Source organism: Sceloporus occidentalis, unplaced genomic scaffold, assembly GCF_023333645.1.
Source record: "Sceloporus occidentalis isolate IW3139 unplaced genomic scaffold, rSceOcc1.0.p SCAF_10, whole genome shotgun sequence".
Lineage (NCBI taxonomy): Eukaryota > Metazoa > Chordata > Lepidosauria > Squamata > Phrynosomatidae > Sceloporus > Sceloporus occidentalis.
In genome coordinates, this window is record NW_028316990.1 from 29,028,515 (window position 1) to 29,050,588 (window position 22,074).

A 22,074-nucleotide genomic window follows, 5' to 3' on the forward strand; every position below is an offset into this window, starting at 1 on the left:
ATGAAGTATAGCAAATAATTTACATTTTTTAAACAGCCTGAATACACTACAATCTAAAAGTGGCAACTTTCTATTTTACAGTGTGATGTTGAATCCTGATAAGACAGAGACTCTGTGGCTTGGTGGTTCTCTGGTCCTGGAACTGGATAAATAGCCTGTCCAGGATGGGGTTGCACATGATTGTTTGGGAGTATTCCTAGGCTGCATCCGCAATGCAGAAATAATCCAGGTTGATACTGCTTTTAATTGCCATGGCTCAATGCTATGGCATCCTGGCTTTTGTAGTTTTGTGCGACACTTAGCCTACTCTGTCAGTGATCTCTGGTGCCACAACAAACTACAGTTCCCTAATTCCATAGCATTGAGCCATACAGTTCCCTAATTCCATAGCATTGAGCCATGGCAGTTATAGTGATCATTTCTGTTTTGGGCATCTTCTGTATGTTTGGGTGCCTTTTCGCCGATCACTCGCTCTCAGCCTGACCTACTTACTGTGAAAAAGCATTGTTAAAACGAGGCAAGCCTTAAAGCAAAGGTTTCATATGATTTAATCTTGTATCTACCTCCCCCCTTCCCCAAACCAATGGCATCAGGGACAAAACTGCATAAGAATTAAATGACCAACACTAAAAACCATGTGGCTAGACTGAAGAGTTGAAGTCATGTCCAATTCATTTATTTTTTGAGCAAGTGAATTTTATTTCTGTGCAGCCACAATTTTACAGACACACACACAGGCAGCTGCCATCGCCTTCATCAAATGAGGAAAGAAAGGGGAATATTACTTGTATGACGATATTAGGGAAAAGTCAAAGTGCAGGAAAACCACAATTATCTCCTGGAAGAAACAACACACCATCAAACAAGAGCACATATACTACAGTCAGGTACAACGTTCCTCTAAGAACACAACAACCAACACAAAGAGAGGAAAGAGATAGCTTTCAATTTGCCTTCTTCAGCTTCCAGATAGAGACCTGAAATTCCCAGACAAAACCTTGCCTGGTTGTGATCGCACACAAAGTTACCACGGTGACTGTCAGATTTTTAAGAATCTATGACATTTCAGGGGAAAACTAGGACACTTATTTCACAACATGGGGAAGGGTGGGGATCCGTTTAAACAGGAAAGCAAAATGAAGAACCCATCAGTGCTGTGTTTTTATTCTGTCACCCTAACTCTGAGATCAACTGATTTAAAAAACCTCTTTGCATATTAAGGTTCTGCTGATATGTTTTACTTTTCTGATACATGAGAAGCTGAAATTCTTTCTTAATGGGGAGATAAGTCCCTGCTGCTTATTAACAGTGAATTACTGAATGTTCAAGAGAATTACTGAATTCGAGCCACTCAGCAGATTGGCACTTAAACTGTCTTCATCTCTGAAACAGATTAGAAGATATAGCTAGTTACATTCACATCATTCCTTGCTATCTCCTGGATTCATTTACCTTCCTTATGCTGACACAGATTTTACCATATACAAGTACATATTTCTCTCGAAGATGGACAATAATCTCTGAGCATGGGAAACCACCCAAACGCTGAGGCATGCTGAGTTCTGTGTCAGCTCTGATATAGCGAGACAACCTCTTTTGGTCACAAAGCAGTTTCTTCTGTTTATTAAATGCTTCTGAAGCCGCTGATGCTGGCCTATTTCATTTCATTGGCTGTCTCAACTATTTGCTTAGGACACTGTCAAGGTAGAAACTTAAGCCAATTACTAAGGATGAAATAGAAATCTATTACAAATGTAGATAATGGATATGTATTAAGATATGGCAAAGTAATCTCCATTCTTTAATTTATGAACTGGTAATTCTCAATCAATCCAAGGCAGAGGGAGCATGGAAAACCAACTAAATGTGTCTATAGTGGGCTTATGTATCTATGTTAGCCCAGAGGGCAACTGCTCACCTGATCAACAACCTGCAACAAAGGAAGATTACTGATAAGGAAACAGACAAAGGCTGTTTGCAAAAATTTTCCTGTGCTCCAGATTACTGAGAGGACAGCACCCCCTGGAGCCATTAGAAGAAATAGCCCACTTTTAATTAATAGAGAGATTGAGAACCATTTTGTCTAATCAGCTAAAATGGCTTTCCTTTGAAGAACTATACCAAAGTTCCAGCAAAGTTGGGTAATACTGTTCCTCAAGCTCCAAGGAGCTCCTCCTCCTCCTTCCCGCGCCTTTTGCCATCTTCAAACCCAAGGTGCCGTTAAGAGAAGAAGAGTGTCCCCCCTTCCCCACATTTTAGGCCTCTGAGGTTCAGGCAATGCCAGGACAAACTGTCACACAGATCCTAGCTTTGTGGACACCTTTATCTGTTTGAAACCCTGCACCTATAGAGAAGTCCCATCCAGCCAGTAAGCCCATCACCAGGTAATGGAGCAAGAAATTAATTGTTGGATCAGAAAATGGAGGGAGTCCCAAGATGAAGACCAAATGAATGAACAGCACAAGAGTGAAATGGAAAAAGAGTACCAACTGGCATTCTTGCGTTTTAAAAATGCTGAATTGGAGTATGAAAACAGGATTCATGGAAACTCCAAGAGCACTAAATACACGGCTGGGGACAGCCCTGTCCAACCTATTAAGCCTAGTTGGGTTTGCAGCAAAAGACATTGCCAACAAAGAAACAAGCCAAACACAAACATGGTCATATGGTTCTTCTCAGACACACTTGCCAGCAATCTAAAAAAACCAAAACAATGTGGGCTTGGAAAATGTTCATATCCAATGGAGCCCTGGCAGATCGGGAAGAATGGGACCATCTTGACTTTCCTCTGATGCAAAACCCCCCAAAATGCCCCTAAAACCCCCATTTAATCCCATAAAAATAATCTTCTTTGAGTCACGAGTTCAAATCTTTGACTATCCTTTTCTTGTGAGTTTCCTCATGGACCAATGCAATTCCTCAAGCTATTGTCAATTTCCTTTTTGTATAAATGAGTACCACCGGCTTAGGTTCCAAGGGAAAGTTGTTCTGTGTGCTGCATATACTGTATGGTGCTTTAGCTGCCTGAATCTACTCCACAACCCTAACATGATATTACTGATATGCACTATTAGGAATGTAAACACAAAAACAGAAGGCAGTGTGTTGCGCTGAATGCCTTCAACAGAGATCAACAACTACAGATCAACAAGTAGCACTCCCAAACCAGTAAGCTTCATCTTCACACATACAATACAACAGAACATCAAATGAAGACTGGTCATTAGGGCAAGAGCCAGCTGCATCACACACATATGCACACAAACAACACACACATACAAACACAAACACGCAGTGTTTTAAAAAGATTTCTGTAAGGGAACAGATCCTAGAAATGACCTGGATCAAAAGATCCATGCGCAGCATTTTGCACATGTGCAATAAGACTTTCCCACTCCACTTCTTACCACAGCCTTTCTGGATTCTGGATAACCTCTAGAATGGTGTGATATATAAACAGTGCGAGTGTAGCTAGGAAGGGAGAGAAATCAGCAATATAATCTGTTCTCATTGTACACAAGTCACTTTGGATCCAAGTTCATGTCTGCAGGATTCTGAACCTTGTGCTTCATTCAGAAAACTGATACTGCTGAATATCTAAAGCCAGTTGCCAAAACACATTTTTATCAAGACCAGAAATGCATCTGGCCTCCCAATGGCTGTGCTAGTTCTGATAGTTATGTGTGAACACGACTGCAGAAGTGAGACCACTTCTGGCTATCAAAAATATCAGGATATGCATCAAGGACTACAGAGGTATGATTCAATCACTTAGCCCAACGATAGTTGCACATGAAAAATACCATTGCAAACTTACTAGGCCCTGAAAGTTAACTTTCTAAATTGCAAAAGGAGCCCATAAATGTGGTCCAAAAGTCTGGCTGGCTCCTGCAGTTGACTGGGGCTCAGAATCACACCATAATCCATGGACTAGATGATTTTGAAGAAGGCGGCCTCCTCAGCTGCTCATAGTGTCCTTGAAACCCCAAACTTCCATGATAGCTATCTGGAAACTTTCAGAGCACAACGGTTGGTTGTTAAAAGTGTTGCAGTGGCCCGTTCTTCCATGGTTCAGGTCTGCATCAATGTAGAGAGCTTGTCCATCACCTCCTCCTGCACAGAAGAGACCAGATTACACTGACACTCTAGGTCAAGATACAGACGAGATAGAGATTCCGGCATCATGTTTTGTTTGTATTATTTTTGTAGACACAGGATGTCCACGTTTATTAGCTTACATGTAAAAATGTATTATAAGGAACATTTATGCTATAGTTTCTATTTGACTTACTAAGATGCTTTAAAGTGAAGAGTTAATTAATCTGTCAAAGTAACAAGATCAGAGCAAAAGTTGGGGTCATGAATATACAAGTTTACATCAACTGCCTGAGGTATTATTTGGAATAGACAAAACATAAAGTGACACAGAAACTGCTATAAAAAAGATCTTCTCAAGTTTTGAATATGGAACAGGCACATTTTTAAAAGCACAAAGGATAGCATGGTGTAGTGGCTTGAGTGTTGGACTGCAACTGGAAATGAGGGTTTGACTCCTTGCTCAAGCATAAACGTCCACTGGATGATTGTGGGCTAGTCCCACTCCGTCAGCCTCAGAGGATGGAAATGGCAACCACACTCTGAAGAAACTTGCCAAGAAAACTCTGTAATAGGTTTGCCTTATGGTCGCCATAAATCAAAAATTACTTGGAGATATAGCATTACTGCTTATCTTGCAGAACACTACTTAGGCAATGCAATACTTTCCTTACCCTCAACATACATGCAGTTCCTCATTCCATCATGTTGCAAACCAACACACTTTCTGGGATTTTCCTTATCCAATGAAAACCTTCTAATCTTCCCTGTAATCTGTGCAAATTAAACCCAATTTTTCATGATCCTGTAGCAAAATGGGGCTCTGCAAGTCGTCGTAGAAATCAGCAAGGCATGCCTCTTACTGGCCTAAAAACATTTCTTGATAGAGTCCCAGATATTTAGGCAACTTGTTTGAAAATCTTGATGTACTCAGTGATGTGTGATACATTATGTAACTGTATAGAAGTGCTACCTATAGAAGGTTAATTAATCTGCAAAAGTTAGCATTGTTTTAGTAGAGTAGCCATATTTTGAAAGGCAAAAAGGAGGACTTATTACCCAACTGACTAATTCAAACTGCCATGAGTTTTACTTTAAATATCCCTACTATATAAGCTGTGATAATTGCCCTTACAACTATCCATGTCACTGTATTTAATAAGAACCATTTTGTCTTCAATTTCAAATCCTCCCAGACAGAAATTTTAGATCTGAAAAAGAGGAGAAAATAGGATGTATGGCAACCCTAGTTCCAGGAGAAAAACCACATTGGAAGTATAAACCAGCATATGATGGCATGATCTAAGAGACTTGCAGGACATTCTCTGTGTTAAAACACCTCCAAAATGAAGTGGTGTTTGCCAGATGTATCTGTTACCAGCAAACCAGCTTTTAAAAATATTGGTGCTGCTGGGTTAAACCTCATTATGATGCCAGATTAATGAAGTAGCGAAATGTTTCCTTCATTTTTAACCCTGATTTCAAGATGATACAAGTCTACTCAGAAATAAAAATGTAAAAGCATGCTGCCTGTGCACCTGCAAAAACAGCAGAGTCATTTATGTTTCTTGAACTATAAATAGATGCTAGGCCATGCAGCAGTAGGTGTGCAGAGATCTATTTACCTATGATGATGCATTCAATATCACCAGCCATAAACATGGATGCTGCTTTCGAAGGTAAATTGAAGTGTCGGGCAGAAAGGAAGGGCGATAGACGGTCTGAAGGATTTGAAGGGAGGTTGGTTGAAGATGGAGGGTCAGAAAGCTGAGAAGAACTGTCTGCTTGTTCTAATCCAGTCACAGCTAGCTCTGGATGCTTTATTATCACCCATTCATAGCGTTCTACTTCAGGTACCAGCTGGAAAGAAAAGAGATGAAATTAACCCAGAATTCTTCAGAGACATTAAATTTCATGTCTGGTTCTCCTTTACAACATGTTCTGAGAAAGCTCCATGGCATGACTGGCCCCAAATTTCACCCTGGGCACAGGTATCAAACCAGTAAATTATTAGATCTATACCTAGCTGTTCTTTTAGAAAACTCATAGCAGCTTACATGGGTTTCCACTAGTCTCCCATCCAGGTGTTAATCAGTCTGCTATTTTTACAGGATTGAGAGATTTCGAATTGTCCAGCAGGAAACATATACTGTGTTTCTCATTTATTTTTCTAGGCAGGACACAAATATACACTTGTGAGAAAGGCTTCAGGGCAGTGTCATAATGTTACAATACATGGCTCATCACCTACCTTACAGCTGGTGTCTTGTAAAACCAGAAATTCTACTCCAAATGTTTCATCCTAGCGACCCATTCATGGCTGTCACTTTAAAGGTCAGGACCATGGCAGACAGGTCTGATAAAATGACATGGATGTGGCCACTAAGTGGAGCAGTTGTGGAAGTTATTTACAGCTCTAGTGGCAGTTATGTGTGTCAGCATTTCAACAGTGCATCATTGGAAAGTTGACGCAACTGTCAACTCTCAACTGTCACTGAGGGAGAGTGAGACAGTTGGTGCCTCAGAGTGGGTTGTTACTGATGTGGATGGTGTCGATGTATATAGTGTTGTACAGAGTGGAACTTCTTCTATGAATAAAAGCCTCATCTGAGAGAAGATTACAGTGTCTCTTTGCTAATTGAAAAAGCAACAGGTGTTTCTCCAGCTCACAAGCTACTGCCTACAGTCACGAAGGTGGTGATCCTGGCGCCATATGTTGACGTGTTGCCTAACGCGCTGCGTAACAACATCAAAAACGTTTTAGCAAGGATTTCATGCTGTTAAGAGCCATGTAGTGTTTTGAGCACTGGACTATGACTCTGAAAGGCCAGGGTTCAATTCCTAGCTCAGCCATGGAAACACAGCAGGTGTTTCCCCATGATAGGGTTGTTTTAGGGTCACCATAAGTAGGAAATGATTTGAAGGCACCACCAGTGACAGCAATTTCACTAATGTAGATCTTAAAATTGCTTTTAAAAAACAACAACGATACCTCAGTTGTGGGCGTTCATCTGCTATGAATTTGCTTCAGTATTGAAATGTGTGCCTTCATCCTTTCTCAGGCTTTAGTTTAATACATCTATATATCCTCTTGTGAAAAAGATATAAGGCCAAGGTCTTATGTTATGCTGGTAGAGTGCAATTGTCTGCTGTACCTACAAGGGATGATGGAAGCTGCTCCCTGATGCTTAGTAGCATGCGACAGCAGCCGGGGTGTTGGTGTTTGATAGGCATGGGTCTGTCTCCTTGGCCACTGACTACCTCTGTTCCCAGTGTCAGGCTGCTTCTTCCTCCCTTGGTGCTCAAGCAAGTGCAGAGGTGTAGTCAGTCAGTGGCCAGGGAGATATATTTGTAGCAGCAATTCCCAGGTGTCACTACATGATGGGATGTGAGCCTTGCAGAAAGAGTTATGAGACACCTTGCTCTGCAAGATCCAAAAAACACGTTCACGGGCATACTATGTATATGTATTTCACCAACAGGATTCCAGTTGAGCATTCAACTGAAAAACGACTCCAGTGTACATAGTTGCAGATGAGAGCGATACACAAAGATTACCAAGCTCTGTGAAAGGAGAGACATGACATCCCGATTAAGACTTTTGGTGAATCTGTAAGATTTCTGTGGAATTTTGGATAGTCTGAATACATGGTATTATGCTACTTTTGCTTCCAGATTCCCTCACTGTCCAATGAACAAAACATACAATTTTTTTGCCAGCCGAGTATCTTAGTCTTCACAATACTTAATAAAAACGACCAACATTTGCTTTCCTCCTAGGTTCAGGTAGCAATAGCAATACCAATAGCATTTACATTTCTATATCACTTAATAGTGAACTCAGCACTCTCTAAGCCAGGGGTAGGCAACCTGCGGCCCGGCGAGGCCTTGGGACCGGCCCCAGCCCGGTCCTGCCGCTGATTGCCGCCAGGGCCTTTGGGGGGCAATTGTCTATAGAAGCCTCAGAAACATGCATTTATATTAACATTTTTTAAAAAATCAGCAAATTTTTTCACGTGTCCTCCATTTTTTAAAAAAAAGTATCTTCAATTTGAAAATTTTGTCCTACATTTGTCCTGGTTTATTTGGCTTTGGCCCCCCAGTTGTCTGAGGGATAGCAACCCAGCCCCTGGCTCAAAAAGGTGGCCTACCCCTGCTCTAAGCAGTGTGCAATCTATTAATCCATTTGGCCCAAAATAAGCTGGGTACTCATTTTACCAACCTATGGCCTGTTACAGACTGCCAAAATAAAGCTGCTTCGGGTCTCTTTGGAGGTATGCTGTTTAAATGATACCGGAGGTACTTCGGAGGTATGCTGTTTAAATGAGTCCGGAGGTCGCGCCAAAGCCACGCTCCAGTCCTAAGGAATGGAGCCCAGCTTTAGCACAGCTTCCGGACTCTTAGGACGCATGCATCATTTAAAGAGCATACCTCCAAAGAGACCCGAAGCAGCTTTATTTTGGCAGTCTGTAACAGGCCTATGAAAGGATGGAAGGCTGAGTCAATCTTGGAGCCCTGGGATCAAACTCATAATGCTGTGGGGGCAGCACTAGCATTTAATCACTATGCCACCAGGGCTCCCAAATCAGAAACGAAAGAGAGCAGACTCACAAATGGAGTAGGATGGAGGGAGAAGAACAAATCCCAGAAAATCTGACTCAGCTCTGACAAAGTAACAGAAAACATTCACAGAACTCCATGATAATTACTGGTGGGTTTGAGTAAATGGATATAGTGGTCCTTTGTGTCTGCTGGGGTTTGGCTCAAGGACCCTCTGTGGATACAAATCTGTGGATGCTCAAGTTCCATTAAATACAGTGGTGTAGTAAAATGTTGTCCTTTATATAAAATGGCAAAATCAAGGTTTGTTTTTGGGAATTTATGTATATTTTAAAAATATTTCAAACTGTGGATGGTTGAATCTGTGGACAAGGAATCCATGGATACAGAGGATTGACTGCATTTTGTAGATCAAATTAAAATACATCCCAGCAATGTTCAGAGAAGAATGGGCTTATTGCCAAGAGCTCTATGAGGATACAGTGTGGTCCACTTCAAGATCCATGGTCCACAAAGCAAATAATGAAACAAATATTTATTGGATATTGAACAAGAACTCCCTGGTGATCTCATCAGCTGAGATAATAACCACAGGGTAAGGGCACAAATCCAAGAACTGGATCAGAGATGTCTTAATTTGGTATCCAGAAGAGGGTCGCTCAACAGGTGCATTAACATGCATGTACACAGACACCATGATTACTTCTTACCCTGAAAACAAAACATTCTCCTGTACCAAAGTAACTCAGCTTGCCTCCTCCTCGCTTACGTTCATTCCAATCCGTTGACAAATATGCACCACACACCTAGGATAGGTAATAGGCAGCATTTAAGAAAAACATAGTAACACTTGAAAGTTTGATGACTGAAGGTTCAAAAATGGTAGAATAAGGGATTAAGGACAAATCGCACTACATTTTTGGGAAGGCACCTAACAAATTTTAGATGTTAAATGCAACCAGTGTATATCTTACAAAACAAATGGGCAACCTCTAGGGTTCTGGGAATTGCTCTTCCAGTCCTGAGGCTCCTCTAGCTTCCGAATCAGCCATTCAAAACAAATCTGGAAGGTCATTTCTACCATGTCTTACATGCACATTTGTCTGGGACCTATGACTGGCTGCACTTCCTAGCTGAGTATGCACTCTGTGGAAAATCTAGGTTTGGTTCCTAGTGGGAGAGTAGCAGGTTATAGCTGAAGCGGGTCTATGGTTGCCAAGCAACATTTTACATCTATATATGTGCAGTAAAAACAGGGATCTTCACTTAGAAATTCACACATTTCCTCCTAAATTCAACAGAAAGAAATGATATTTCAAAACTTGAAATGCACAAAAACACAATACTGTACTGACAAGACTGAGTCATCCAGGCTGAGGGCTTAGAGTGCTTAACATTTGGATTTGAAACCCTGTGTATTCAACAGTGCTAGCGCTGAATTAGGGTTATTCCCTCCTTTTCCTGGCAGGCTCCTTATCTTTCACACCTATAGCAGCAGACACAATACAGCCGCTCCGTGGCTGGAAATAGTTGCACCTAATGAAACAATATACCTATCCAAGTTGTGCTAAATGCCTACTGAATCAATGCAGTTTGTTCATAATTTTATTCAATCCATGTTTGATATGAACCTACCAAATTTGAACATTTCTGCATAAATGTGACAGGAAGGACAGGAACAGAAAAAATTGAATTGTGGGAACACGCAAAAAATTTTTCTCAATTCATACCTTGTAGGTAAAGGAGCCAGTCTTAGAATCATAGAATCTTAGAGTTGGAAGAGACCACTAGGGCCATCCAGTCCAACCCCCTGCCATGCAGGAAATCCAAATCAAAGCATCCCTGACAGATGGCCATCCAGCCTCTGTTTAAAGACCTCCAAGGAAGGAGACTCTATCACCTTCCGAGGAAGTGCATTCCACTGCCGAACAGCCCTTACTGTCAGGAAGTTCCTCCTAATGTTCAGGTGGAATCTCTTTTCCTGTAGCTTGCATCCATTGTTCCGGGTCCTGTTCTCTGGAGCAGCAGAAAACAAGCTTGCTCCCTCCTCAATATGACATCCTTTCAAATATTTAAACAGGGCTATCATATCACCTCTTAACCTTCTTTTCTCCAGGCTAAACATCCCCAGCTCCCTAAGTCGTTCCTCATAGGGCATGGTCTCCAGACCCTTCACCATTTTTGTCGCCCTCCTTTGGACACGCTCCAGTTTCTCAATGTCCTTTTTGAATTGTGGCGCCCAGAACTGAACACAATATTCTAGGTGGGGCCTGACCAAAGCAGAATACAGTGGCACTATTACTTCTCTTGATCTAGACACTATACTTCTATTGATGCAGCCTAAAATAGCATTGGCCTTTTTAGCTGCCACATCACACTGTTCACTCATGTTCAACTTGTGGTCTACTTGGACTCCTAGATCCCTTTCACACGTAGTTTCATTCAGCCAGGTGTCACCCATCCTATATCTGTGCATTTGATTTTTCCGCACTAAGTGCAATACCTTACATTTCTCTGTGTTGAATTTCATTTTGTTAGCTTTGGCCCAGCTTTCTAGTCTATTCAGGTCATTTTGAATCTTGATCCTGTCCTGTGGGGTATTAGCTATTCCCCCTAATTTGGTGTCATCTGCAAATTTGATAAGTATGCTCCCAATTCTGTCATCCAGGTCATTGATAAAGATGTTGAATAGCACTGGGCCCAGGACAGAGCCCTGTGGGACCCCACTGGTCACTTCTCTCCAGGATGAAAAGGAGCCATTGTTGAGCACCCTTTGGGTTCGGCCGGTCAACCAATTACAGATCCATTTAACAGTTCCTTTGTCTAGCCCACATTTTACAAGCTTGTTTGCAAGAATGTCATGGGAAACCTTGTCAAAGGCCTTACTGAAATCATGATATACTATATCCACAGCATTCCCTTCATCTACCAAGCTGGTAATTTTGTCAAAGAAAGAGATTAGATTTGTCTGGCATGACTTGTTTCTCTGAAACCCATGTTGACTTTTTGTGATTATGGCATTGCCCTCTAGATGTTCACAAACTCTCTGTTTAATGATCTGCTCCAGAATCTTTCCTAGAACTGATGTCAGACTAACTGGACGATAATTGTTGGGATCCTCTTTTTTCCCCTTTTTGAAGATGGGGACAACGTTTGCCCTCCTCCAGTCTGCTGGGATCTCTCCTGTTCTCCAGGAGTTTTCAAATATGATTGCCAATGGCTCCGATATTACTTTTGCCAGTTCTTTTAATACCCTTGGATGGAGTTCATCTGGTCCCGGAGACTTAAATTCATTTAGATTAACAAGGTGTTCCTCTACTATCTCTTTACTTATTCTGTGCTGAAATTCCCCTATTCTGTCCTCTGCTCCATTATCCTCAGGTTGAGCACCCTTTGCCTTTTCTGAGAAGACTGAGGCAAAGAAGGTGTTGAGTAATTCTGCCTTTTCTCTATCTTGCCATCTTCTCCACGCAGTGGCCCTACCGTTTCCTTCTTCTTCCTCTTGCTGCGGACATATCCAAAAAAGCCCTTTTTATTGTTCTTAACCTCTCTAGCAAGCCTGAGTTCATTCTGCGCTTTAGCTTTTCTGACTTTACCCCTACACATGCCTGCTATTTCTTTGAATTCCTTTTTCGTGATTTCCCCCTTTTTCCATTTCTTATACATGTTCCGTTTCAAACTTAGTTCGGTTGAAAGTTCCTTAGTCATCCATCCTGGTTTCTTGAGACACCTCCCATTTTTCTTTCTCACTGGAACTGTTTGAAATTGTGCCTTCAGTATCTCCCTTTTGAGAAAGTCCCATCCGTCCTGAACTCCTTTATCTTTTAGTATTTCTGACCATGGAATCGCCCTGAATACTTCTCTAAGTTTACTGAAATCCGCTCTCCTAAAGTCTAGGATGCGTGTCTGACTCTGCCTGGCTTCTCCTCTCCATTGTATAACAAACTCCAGGAGAACATGGTCGCTTCCACCTAATGATCCCACCACTTGCACCCCATTAACCAAGTCATCCTTGTTGGTTAGGATCAGATCTAAAATAGCTGACCCCCTTGTTGCCTCTTCCACCTTTTGGACCATGAAATTGTCTTCCAGGCAAGTGAGGAATTTGCTAGACCTTGAGGATTTTGCTGAGTTTGACTTCCAGCAAATATCAGGATAGTTGAAGTCGCCCATCACTACTACATCTCTCTTTTCTGACTGTGTGGTCATCTGTTCTAGAAAGATATCATCCAATTCCTCAGTCTGACTTGGGGGTCTGTAGTAGACTCCCACCGTAACATCCTTGTTGTTTCCCTCCCCTTTGATTCTTATCCAGATGCTCTCCACCTGGCTTCCATGATTGATGTCCAGGATCTCTTCACTGGTGTAAATATCTCTGACATATAGTGCTATTCCTCCTCCTTTCCTGTTTGGCCTATTTCTCTTAATAAGGTTATACCCCTCTATTTCCACATTCCAATCATGAGACTCATCCCACCAGGTTTCAGTGATGCCTATTATATCATATTTGCTTTGTTGTACTAGGAGTTCGAGTTCATCTTGCTTATTTCCCATGCTCTGTGCATTAGTGTAGAGACATCGCAGACCATGGTTGCCTGTGCAAGTTTTTTTGCCTCCCACTGCTGGGTCCTTGCACTGTTTGCCTTGTTTCCTCTATGTCAGTTTGACTATTTTTGCCATCCCTTTCGCCTTCCTTAATATTGTCTCCCTTCCCCTCGGAACTGAGTTTAAAGCTCTCCTGATCAAGTTCTTGAGACTGTTGGCAAAAACATTTCTTCCAACTGGCGTGAGATGCAACCCGTCTGTTGCAAGAAGTCCTTCCTCATGGAACCGCAGCCCATGATCGAAGAATCCAAATCCTTCTCGGCGGCACCATCTGCAAAGCCAGTTGTTCACATCTGCTATTTTCCTCTCCCTTCCTGGACCATGCCCTTCAACTGGCAGAAGAGACGAGATGACAACCTGTACATCCATTCCTTTCAGCTTCCTACCAAGCGCCTCGTAATCCCTTTTGATGTTCTGAATGCTGTGTCTTGCAGTATCATTAGTTCCCACGTGGACCAAAAGGAAGGGGTATTGGTCAGTAGGCTTGACCAGTCTAGTCAGCCTCTCTGTCACATCACGGATCTTTGCACCTGGAAGACAACACACCTCTCGAGACATCTTGTCAGGCCTACAAATCACTGCTTCTGTACCCCTCAGCAAGGAGTCCCCCACTACGACCACACGCCTCCTCCGAGGCTTAGCAGCGACTGTTCCCTCGGGTGGGACTCTCAGGCTCCCCTGATCTGTCCCAGAAGTCTGTCCATGCTGCTCTTCTTCATCCTCCTTGATAAGGGAAAGAGCTTCAAATCGATTCTCTAGCTGCAAGCTCCCCGAACAATTCCTTCTTGGCTTACTTCTCTTTGTGACATTCCTCCAGCTGTCTGCCTCCTCTGTTTGGCAAGTGACCTCTTCCACCCTAGCATCTTCCTCTGCGTGGTACTCATCCAAGATGGTTAGTTCTATTGAGTCCAGGAAATCCTCTTGTTCCCTAATATGCTGAAGTGTAGCTACTCTGGACTCCAGCTGCTGCACTTTCTCCTCCAAGAGTGCTACCAACTTGCACTTGGTGCATGTGAAGTTCTCCACTTCTGTAGGCAAGAAGAGAAACATCCCACAAGAGTTGCAGGTGACTGCGGCAGATCCCTCGTTGTCCATACTGCAAAGTCTTTAGTAATAAATATAACAGTCAATCTACTGGGAATACTTCTTTAAAGGTAAGTACTGGCTGCTATCTTACACTTAAAGGGAAGGTTCTGTTTCAATATCTGATTCTAACCTGATGCCACTTGAGCAGAGTTGTTGAGTTTAAGAAAATGAAAATTCTCTGGAAGGTGATATATAAAGCTAGTCTGCTAGCTCCGCCCCCTTGTGACTCACAGATGTGACTCACAGAAGCTCCGCCCCTTCAGCAACGAGCACACGGTCACGAGCACACGGTCTCAAAAATGGCTGCCAAGCAGCTCCTCTCCTTCTCCTCTCTCTGGCCGGACTGTTCTGGAAGGCTCTGGAAGCTGGTATATAAAGCTAGTCTGCTAGCTCCGCCCCCTTGTGACTCACAGATGTGACTCACAGAAGCTCCGCCCCTTCAGCAACGAGCACACGGTCACGAGCACACGGTCTCAAAATGGCTGCCAAGCAGCTCCTCTCCTTCTCCTCTCTCTGGCCGGACTGTTCTGGAAGGCTCTGGATGTTGGTATATAAAGCTAGTCTGCTAGCTCCGCCCCCTTGTGACTCACAGATGTGACTCACAGAAGCTCCGCCCCTTCAGAAACGAGCACACAGTCTCGAGCACACAGTCTCAAAATGGCTGCCAAGCAGCTCCTCTCCTTCTCCTCTCTTGGGCCGGACTGTTCTGGAAGGCTCTGGATGTTGGTATATAAAGCTAGTCTGCTAGCTCCGCCCCCTTGTGACTCACAGATGTGACTCACAGAAGCTCTGCCCCTTCAGCAACGAGCACACGGTCTCAAAATGGCTGCCAAGCAGCTCCTCTCCTTCTCCTCTCTCTGGCCGGACTGTTCTGGAAGGCTCTGGATGTTGGTATATAAAGCTAGTCTGTTAGCTCCGCCCCCTTGTGACTCACAGATGTGACTCACAGAAGCTCCGCCCCTTTAGCAACGAGCACACGGTCACAAAATGGCTGCCAAGCAGCTCCTCTCCTTCTCCTCTCTCTGGCCGGACTGCCATCACACATGAAAAAGCACCACTCTAATGAGAAACAGGGCAGCAGGACAGTGGCAAGAATCACTATCCCATTCAAAAGCTGTGGTGTTTACACCCATATTGCAGTGGTTAGGATGTGGCACCCATGGAGCAGTAGCTGGATGGGACCTACAACATGATATGCAACAGCTTTCTGGTTTCATTTCCCCCAAGATTCCCCTCACTCCTAAAAGTGAAAAGTGGGCTTACGAAACATAAATAGCTAGTGCTTTCTAAATTGATACCAATGCCATCTAGGAAAATGATTAGCAAACATCAGGTTACTTCACTAAAACAAAGATCGTTTTGCGGTGAATTAAATTCGCAAGAATTTCTAGGTGTTCCCTTTTTTTCCCCTGTATGTGTCACAACTAAGTGACAGACAGTCCTTTAATAACAGTCTACTCATCCTTACCAACTTACCTCTTGCTTGGTTGTTTTAATCAGAAGGAGGGTTGGCTCTTGTCCCTCACAATGTGAATAAAACCTAAAATATATATTAAAGGAGGTCTGGTTAGTGAAATATTGCAATGTTGGCCTTAGTAACTGTACATCTCCCCTAGAGGTTTTTCATTCATTATCATAATACTGTCACTTGGGCCCAAGTCTACAGCCTGCAGAGTAACAAGGACTTTGGAGACAGCATCCACAAAACTAAGTTTGTCGCTAGTTCTCTGTTCCTTAGTCGCAACAGGAATGCAATCCCTATGTATATTTATTCAGAAATAAACCTCACTATATTTAATAGAGAGCCAGCATGATGCAGTGGTTTGAGTGTTGGATTAAGACTCTGGAGACTAGGGTTTGAATTTCAACTTGGCCATAAAACCCACTGGGTGATCTTGGGCTAGTCACACTCTCTCAGCCTCAGAGAGAGGCTCATAGGTAAAGGCAAAATGCCTCTGAACAAATCTTGCCAATAAAAACCCTTCTCTAGAGTCACCATAAATTGGAAACAACTTGAAGGCATGCAACAACAATGGGGAATAAGGCAAGACCCTATTAAAAATGGCCATCACAGTGTTTCTGTAAAGGAGGTTATACATTATGCCCTTATTAAAAGGGTCATTGGTGCTCTACTTCTACTAGAAGTAGGTCCTGGCAGGACCCGACACTGGAGGGCTAAAGATGCCTAAAGAAGTGTTCTCAGGTAAGAAAAATTGTGTTCATGATTTTAATTTTAGTCCTATCTGGGCTACTTGGAAGCAAAGAGCTCTTCCTTTTTGGGGTCCCCCAGCTGGAGTATGAGCAGGAGGCTCCTAAGCGGCCCCAAGAGTAAAGACAGTCCTTGGTATACGCAACATTTCTCACTCACCCCCATCTCCACCCCCATTTGTATAGTTCTTAAGAATCTTTTTTTGCAGAGATAACAGAAGGCAAGCTGGTGGCAGGTTTTCCACCCACAGAAAATTGCCTGACTGAAAACTGGAGAGAGTTCCAGCACTTTTAATGGTTGTGTAGAAGAGGGAACCTTAGCAGGCATTGCTTGTCTTGCAACCAGGGAACAAACAGCATCTGCTGGCAATGACAATCTGGCAGTTCCAAGCCAGAAAGAATATTTAATAAGAAATGTAATACAGTAATATATTATAGATTACATTTTGGGGCAAATAATAAGTAATTTATCTGTAACTGGTTACTTTTTAAAGTAATATCTTACAGCACTTCCTAGGGCACAGTGCAGACCTCAACCAAAGCATCTCATCCATGAGATGGAGTTAGCTATTGTCACTAACTGCACTGTGATGCTCTGTTCTCTACCACAGATTCCTTTACAAACATTTAGGCCCATTCATACTACAAATGAATCCAGTGTAACGGATAACTTTTCTATTGTGGCAGGCGCTTGGGACTTTGGTTATTCCACTGCTGCCACCAAATTATGTAACGAACAACCTTTCTATTGTGCCACCCAATTATGTGAAGGCCCCATCTAGTCAACCTTCACCCTAATGCTGCCACCAATTTAAGTGATGCACTCCACACCACAATCTACTCCTATACCTGTCTTTTAACATATAGTAGCCAAGCAGTTTTCAAACAATAATAAAAGTTTATTTGAATAACAGAAGTATATTAAGTATCTTTGATGTACAATTGTCATTTTATCATTACTTGGCAACTTAGTTACAGATATCTCACTTCTCTCTCTCTCTCAGCAATAAACCAAAATCAGCCACTCAGGCTATGAAAACCCTCAGGATCCTAATAATCCTATGAAATCCCTATGAAATAATCCTAATAATCCTATGAAATCCCTCAGGATCCTAATAACCCCAAAACTCCCTTCCTAAAGTTGTGTTATTTCCGAGTTCCTCAATTTCAGACTCTTCCCAAAGATAGTCCCTCTCTGAACTTAATTTAATAATTTAATAATAATTTTAATAATAATAATTCCTCGGCCTCAGAGGGAGCCATCAGGCAGACCCAGCAACATCTTGGACTGCCTGAAGGAAGAGGCCCCTCCCTCCTCAACTGTCATCTCGGCCTCAGAGGGAGCCATCAGGCAGACCCAGCAACATCAGGGACTGCCTGAAGGAAGAGGCCCCTCCCTCCTCAACTGTCATCTCGGCCTCAGAGGGAGCCATCAGGCAGACCCAGCAACATCTTGGACTGCCTGAAGGAAGAGGCCCCTCCCTCCTCAACTGTCATCTCGGCCTCAGAGGGAGCCATCAGGCAGACCCAGCAACATCTTGGACTGCCTGAAGGAAGAGGCCCCTCCCTCCTCAACTGTCATCTCGGCCTCAGAGGGAGCCATCAGGCAGACCCAGCAACATCAGGGACTGCCTGAAGGAAGAGGCCCCTCCCTCCTCAACTGTCATCTCGGCCTCAGAGGGAGCCATCAGGCAGACCCAGCAACATCAGGGACTGCCTGAAGGAAGAGGCCCCTCCCTCCTCAACTGTCATCTCAGCCTCAGAGGGAGCCATCAGGCAGACCCAGCAACATCAGGGACTGCCTGAAGGAAGAGGCCCCTCCCTCCTCAACTGTCATCTCGGCCTCAGAGGGAGCCATCAGGCAGACCAGCAACATCTTGGACTGCCTGAAGGAAGAGGCCCCTCCCTCCTCAACTGTCATCTCGGCCTCAGAGGGAGCCATCAGGCAGACCCAGCAACATCTTGGACTGCCTGAAGGAAGAGGCCCCTCCCTCCTCAACTGTCATCTCGGCCTCAGAGGGAGCCATCAGGCAGACCCAGCAACATCTTGGACTGCCTGAAGGAAGAGGCCCCTCCCTCCTCAACTGTCATCTCGGCCTCAGAGGGAGCCATCAGGCAGACCAGCAACATCTTGGACTGCCTGAAGGAAGAGGCCCCTCCCTCCTCAACTGTCATCTCGGCCTCAGAGGGAGCCATCAGGCAGACCAGCAACATCTTGGACTGCCTGAAGGAAGAGGCCCCTCCCTCCTCAACTGTCATCTCGGCCTCAGAGGGAGCCATCAGGCAGACCAGCAACATCTTGGACTGCCTGAAGGAAGAGGCCCCTCCCTCCTCAACTGTCATCTCGGCCTCAGAGGGAGCCATCAGGCAGACCAGCAACATCTTGGACTGCCTGAAGGAAGAGGCCCCTCCCTCCTCAACTGTCATCTCGGCCTCAGAGGGAGCCTTCAGGCAGACCCAGGAACATCAGGGACTGCCTGAAGGAAGAGGCCCCTCCCTCCTCAACTGTCATCTCGGCCTCAGAGGGAGCCATCAGGCAGACCCAGCAACATCAGGGACTGCCTGAAGGAAGAGGCCCCTCCCTCCTCAACTGTCATCTCGGCCTCAGAGGGAGCCATCAGGCAGACCCAGCAACATCAGGGACTGCCTGAAGGAAGAGGCCCCTCCCTCCTCAACTGTCATCTCGGCCTCAGAGGGAGCCATCAGGCAGACCCAGCAACATCTTGGACTGCCTGAAGGAAGAGGCCCCTCCCTCCTCAACTGTCATCTCGGCCTCAGAGGGAGCCATCAGGCAGACCAGCAACATCAGGGACTGCCTGAAGGAAGAGGCCCCTCCCTCCTCAACTGTCATCTCGGCCTCAGAGGGAGCCATCAGGCAGACCCAGCAACATCAGGGACTGCCTGAAGGAAGAGGCCCCTCCCTCCTCAACTGTCATCTCGGCCTCAGAGGGAGCCATCAGGCAGACCCAGCAACATCAGGGACTGCCTGAAGGAAGAGGCCCCTCCCTCCTCAACTGTCATCTCGGCCTCAGAGGGAGCCATCAGGCAGACCCAGCAACATCAGGGACTGCCTGAAGGAAGAGGCCCCTCCCTCCTCAACTGTCATCTCAGCCTCAGAGGGAGCCATCAGGCAGACCCAGCAACATCAGGGACTGCCTGAAGGAAGAGGCCCCTCCCTCCTCAACTGTCATCTCGGCCTCAGAGGGAGCCATCAGGCAGACCCAGCAACATCTTGGACTGCCTGAAGGAAGAGGCCCCTCCCTCCTCAACTGTCATCTCGGCCTCAGAGGGAGCCATCAGGCAGACCAGCAACATCTTGGACTGCCTGAAGGAAGAGGCCCCTCCCTCCTCAACTGTCATCTCGGCCTCAGAGGGAGCCATCAGGCAGACCCAGCAACATCAGGGACTGCCTGAAGGAAGAGGCCCCTCCCTCCTCAACTGTCATCTCGGCCTCAGAGGGAGCCATCAGGCAGACCCAGCAACATCAGGGACTGCCTGAAGGAAGAGGCCCCTCCCTCCTCAACTGTCATCTCGGCCTCAGAGGGAGCCATCAGGCAGACCAGCAACATCAGGGACTGCCTGAAGGAAGAGTCCCCTCCCTCCTCAACTGTCATCTCGGCCTCAGAGGGAGCCATCAGGCAGACCCAGCAACATCTTGGACTGCCTGAAGGACGAGACTTCTCCCTCCTTTAACTGTATTTTGTATTGTATTACGATTTTACTGTACACCGCTATGATCATCGCGGAATAGCGGTCTATAAATAAAACATATTATTATTATTTATTATTATTATTATATACTGCTATTCCAAAGATCATAGCGGTGAACAGCAAGTAAGCTAATTAGCAAGTAAGCTAATTTGCCCCCAACAGTCTGGGTACTCATTTTAGCGACCTCGGAAGGATGCAAGCCTGAGTCGAGCTTGGGCCCTTTTGCTGGTCTTGAACTCGCAACCTTGTGGTTTCGAGTGAATGGCTGCAGTACAGGCATTTAACCACTGCGCCACCAGGGCTCCAAGATCTATCAGGTTATAAGCCACTCACATTGGACTTAAACCTCAGTTCCCCTCTGGAACTCATAAAATGATGCCCACTCACTGGACTCAACAGAACCCTAACTGACTATTCCCTCAGGAACTCATGGAACCCAGTCCTCTCTTGGACTCAACTGTTCCCTCAACTGTCAAATCCCAACTGTCAACATTCCAACTGTCAAAACCAACGGACACATGGAATGTTCAAAAGTCCCAGCCCACATTCTATTGGCTGGACCTCAGCTGCCTTCTGATTGGTCAGCCAGGTGTTCTATGCACCACATCTAGGTTTAATGCTTTAGGGGGCTACCAAAAAACCCACTCAACCAGGGATATTTATACTGTCCCCCCTTCCCCCGGGTTCTCCTGAAAGATTGGCATCGATCCAGATCGTCAGCAGTGTGAATACACCTCTGAATCGATTTGGATAGCCCCATATTGTTGAAAGGAAGGAAGGAGGCTCCATTTTAATGTGGAACGATAGGATGTGTAAATAACACAAGGGCTAAAATGACTTGGAGAGATGCGCGAAGCCAAAATATAACGGGAACAAAGATCTTGATATGCATCAGTGCAACAATCCACATCTCCTTGGGACAAAAAAAAAAGAATGTGAATGCCCCCTTAAGGAGGTAAAACATTACCTGCTTAGGCTGCAACCATGCTCAGAGGTGGTGAAGAGCAGCAGAGGCTGGCAAAGTGCAAAGCGTTCAGGAATCCATGACCAGATATCTCTCATTTTCTTTACATCAACAATTTCAGACTTGAAGTTTTCTGCATGAACAGCCAAGTGGACATTTTGCCTGTGGAACAACAGAAAGTATTATTGAGAAAAGGAGTCAAGGACAATTGGCCAAAGCAAATATTGGCCAATACGGGCCTTTTCTATGAAAGAAAGAATAATTTTGAGACACCCAAAAGCATTTGGAGATGAGTATGCATACCATGAAGACCGACACAGGGCACTGTGAGCAGAAATAATGCTCCAACCCACAATAGGAAAACAATGAAAGGGCAAAAGAACTGAACTGACTTTATATGTATCTTGAGTTTAAAATGTCATTAATAATACAATTTCTATAAAACCCTCTACAAGAGAACAACAGGTTGAAAACTCTATACATCCCTAAAAAGGATTTTCAAGGGAACAATATTATGAACTATATTTTAAATATTCCTAAATCCAGTTTGGTATGTTTATGTGGAAAGGTACGTACACCCTAGATTTGATTTTCATATAAATAAACTGAGGTCAGTAATTCGGCATTGTCTGCAACGTCCCTAAAGACTTTCAAATCATACTGGAAATCCTGGAAAATTTCTGAACATATAGACCTACTGGGTGACCTTAGACAAACCATATGCTCTCAGCTTCAGGGGAAGGCAATGGCAAACCTCCTCTAAACAAATCATGCCAAGAAAATCCCATGATGCCATAAGTCGGAAATGACTTGAAGGCACACAACAATAATGAAAGATCCTACAT

General features: G+C 44.4%; 1 protein-coding gene across 5 annotated transcripts in view; it reads right to left on the bottom strand.

Annotated features, from left to right (window-relative positions):
• Positions 1-660: 660 nt before the first annotated feature.
• The window catches only part of TBC1D24 (TBC1 domain family member 24), a 42,148-nt gene continuing 20,734 nt past the window's right edge, over positions 661-22,074 (bottom strand). For all 5 annotated transcript variants that reach the window (XM_089476808.1, XM_089476809.1, XM_089476811.1 and 2 more), the window contains 5 exons: positions 21,233-21,391; positions 15,823-15,886; positions 9,366-9,461; positions 5,721-5,955; positions 661-4,113 (listed from right to left, as the gene is read on the bottom strand). In XM_089476808.1, coding sequence (XP_089332934.1) covers positions 3,959-4,113; positions 5,721-5,955; positions 9,366-9,461; positions 15,823-15,886; positions 21,233-21,391 — 709 coding nt within the window. In that variant the 3' untranslated portion in view covers positions 661-3,958. The remainder of the gene's footprint in view (positions 4,114-5,720; positions 5,956-9,365; positions 9,462-15,822; positions 15,887-21,232; positions 21,392-22,074) is intronic.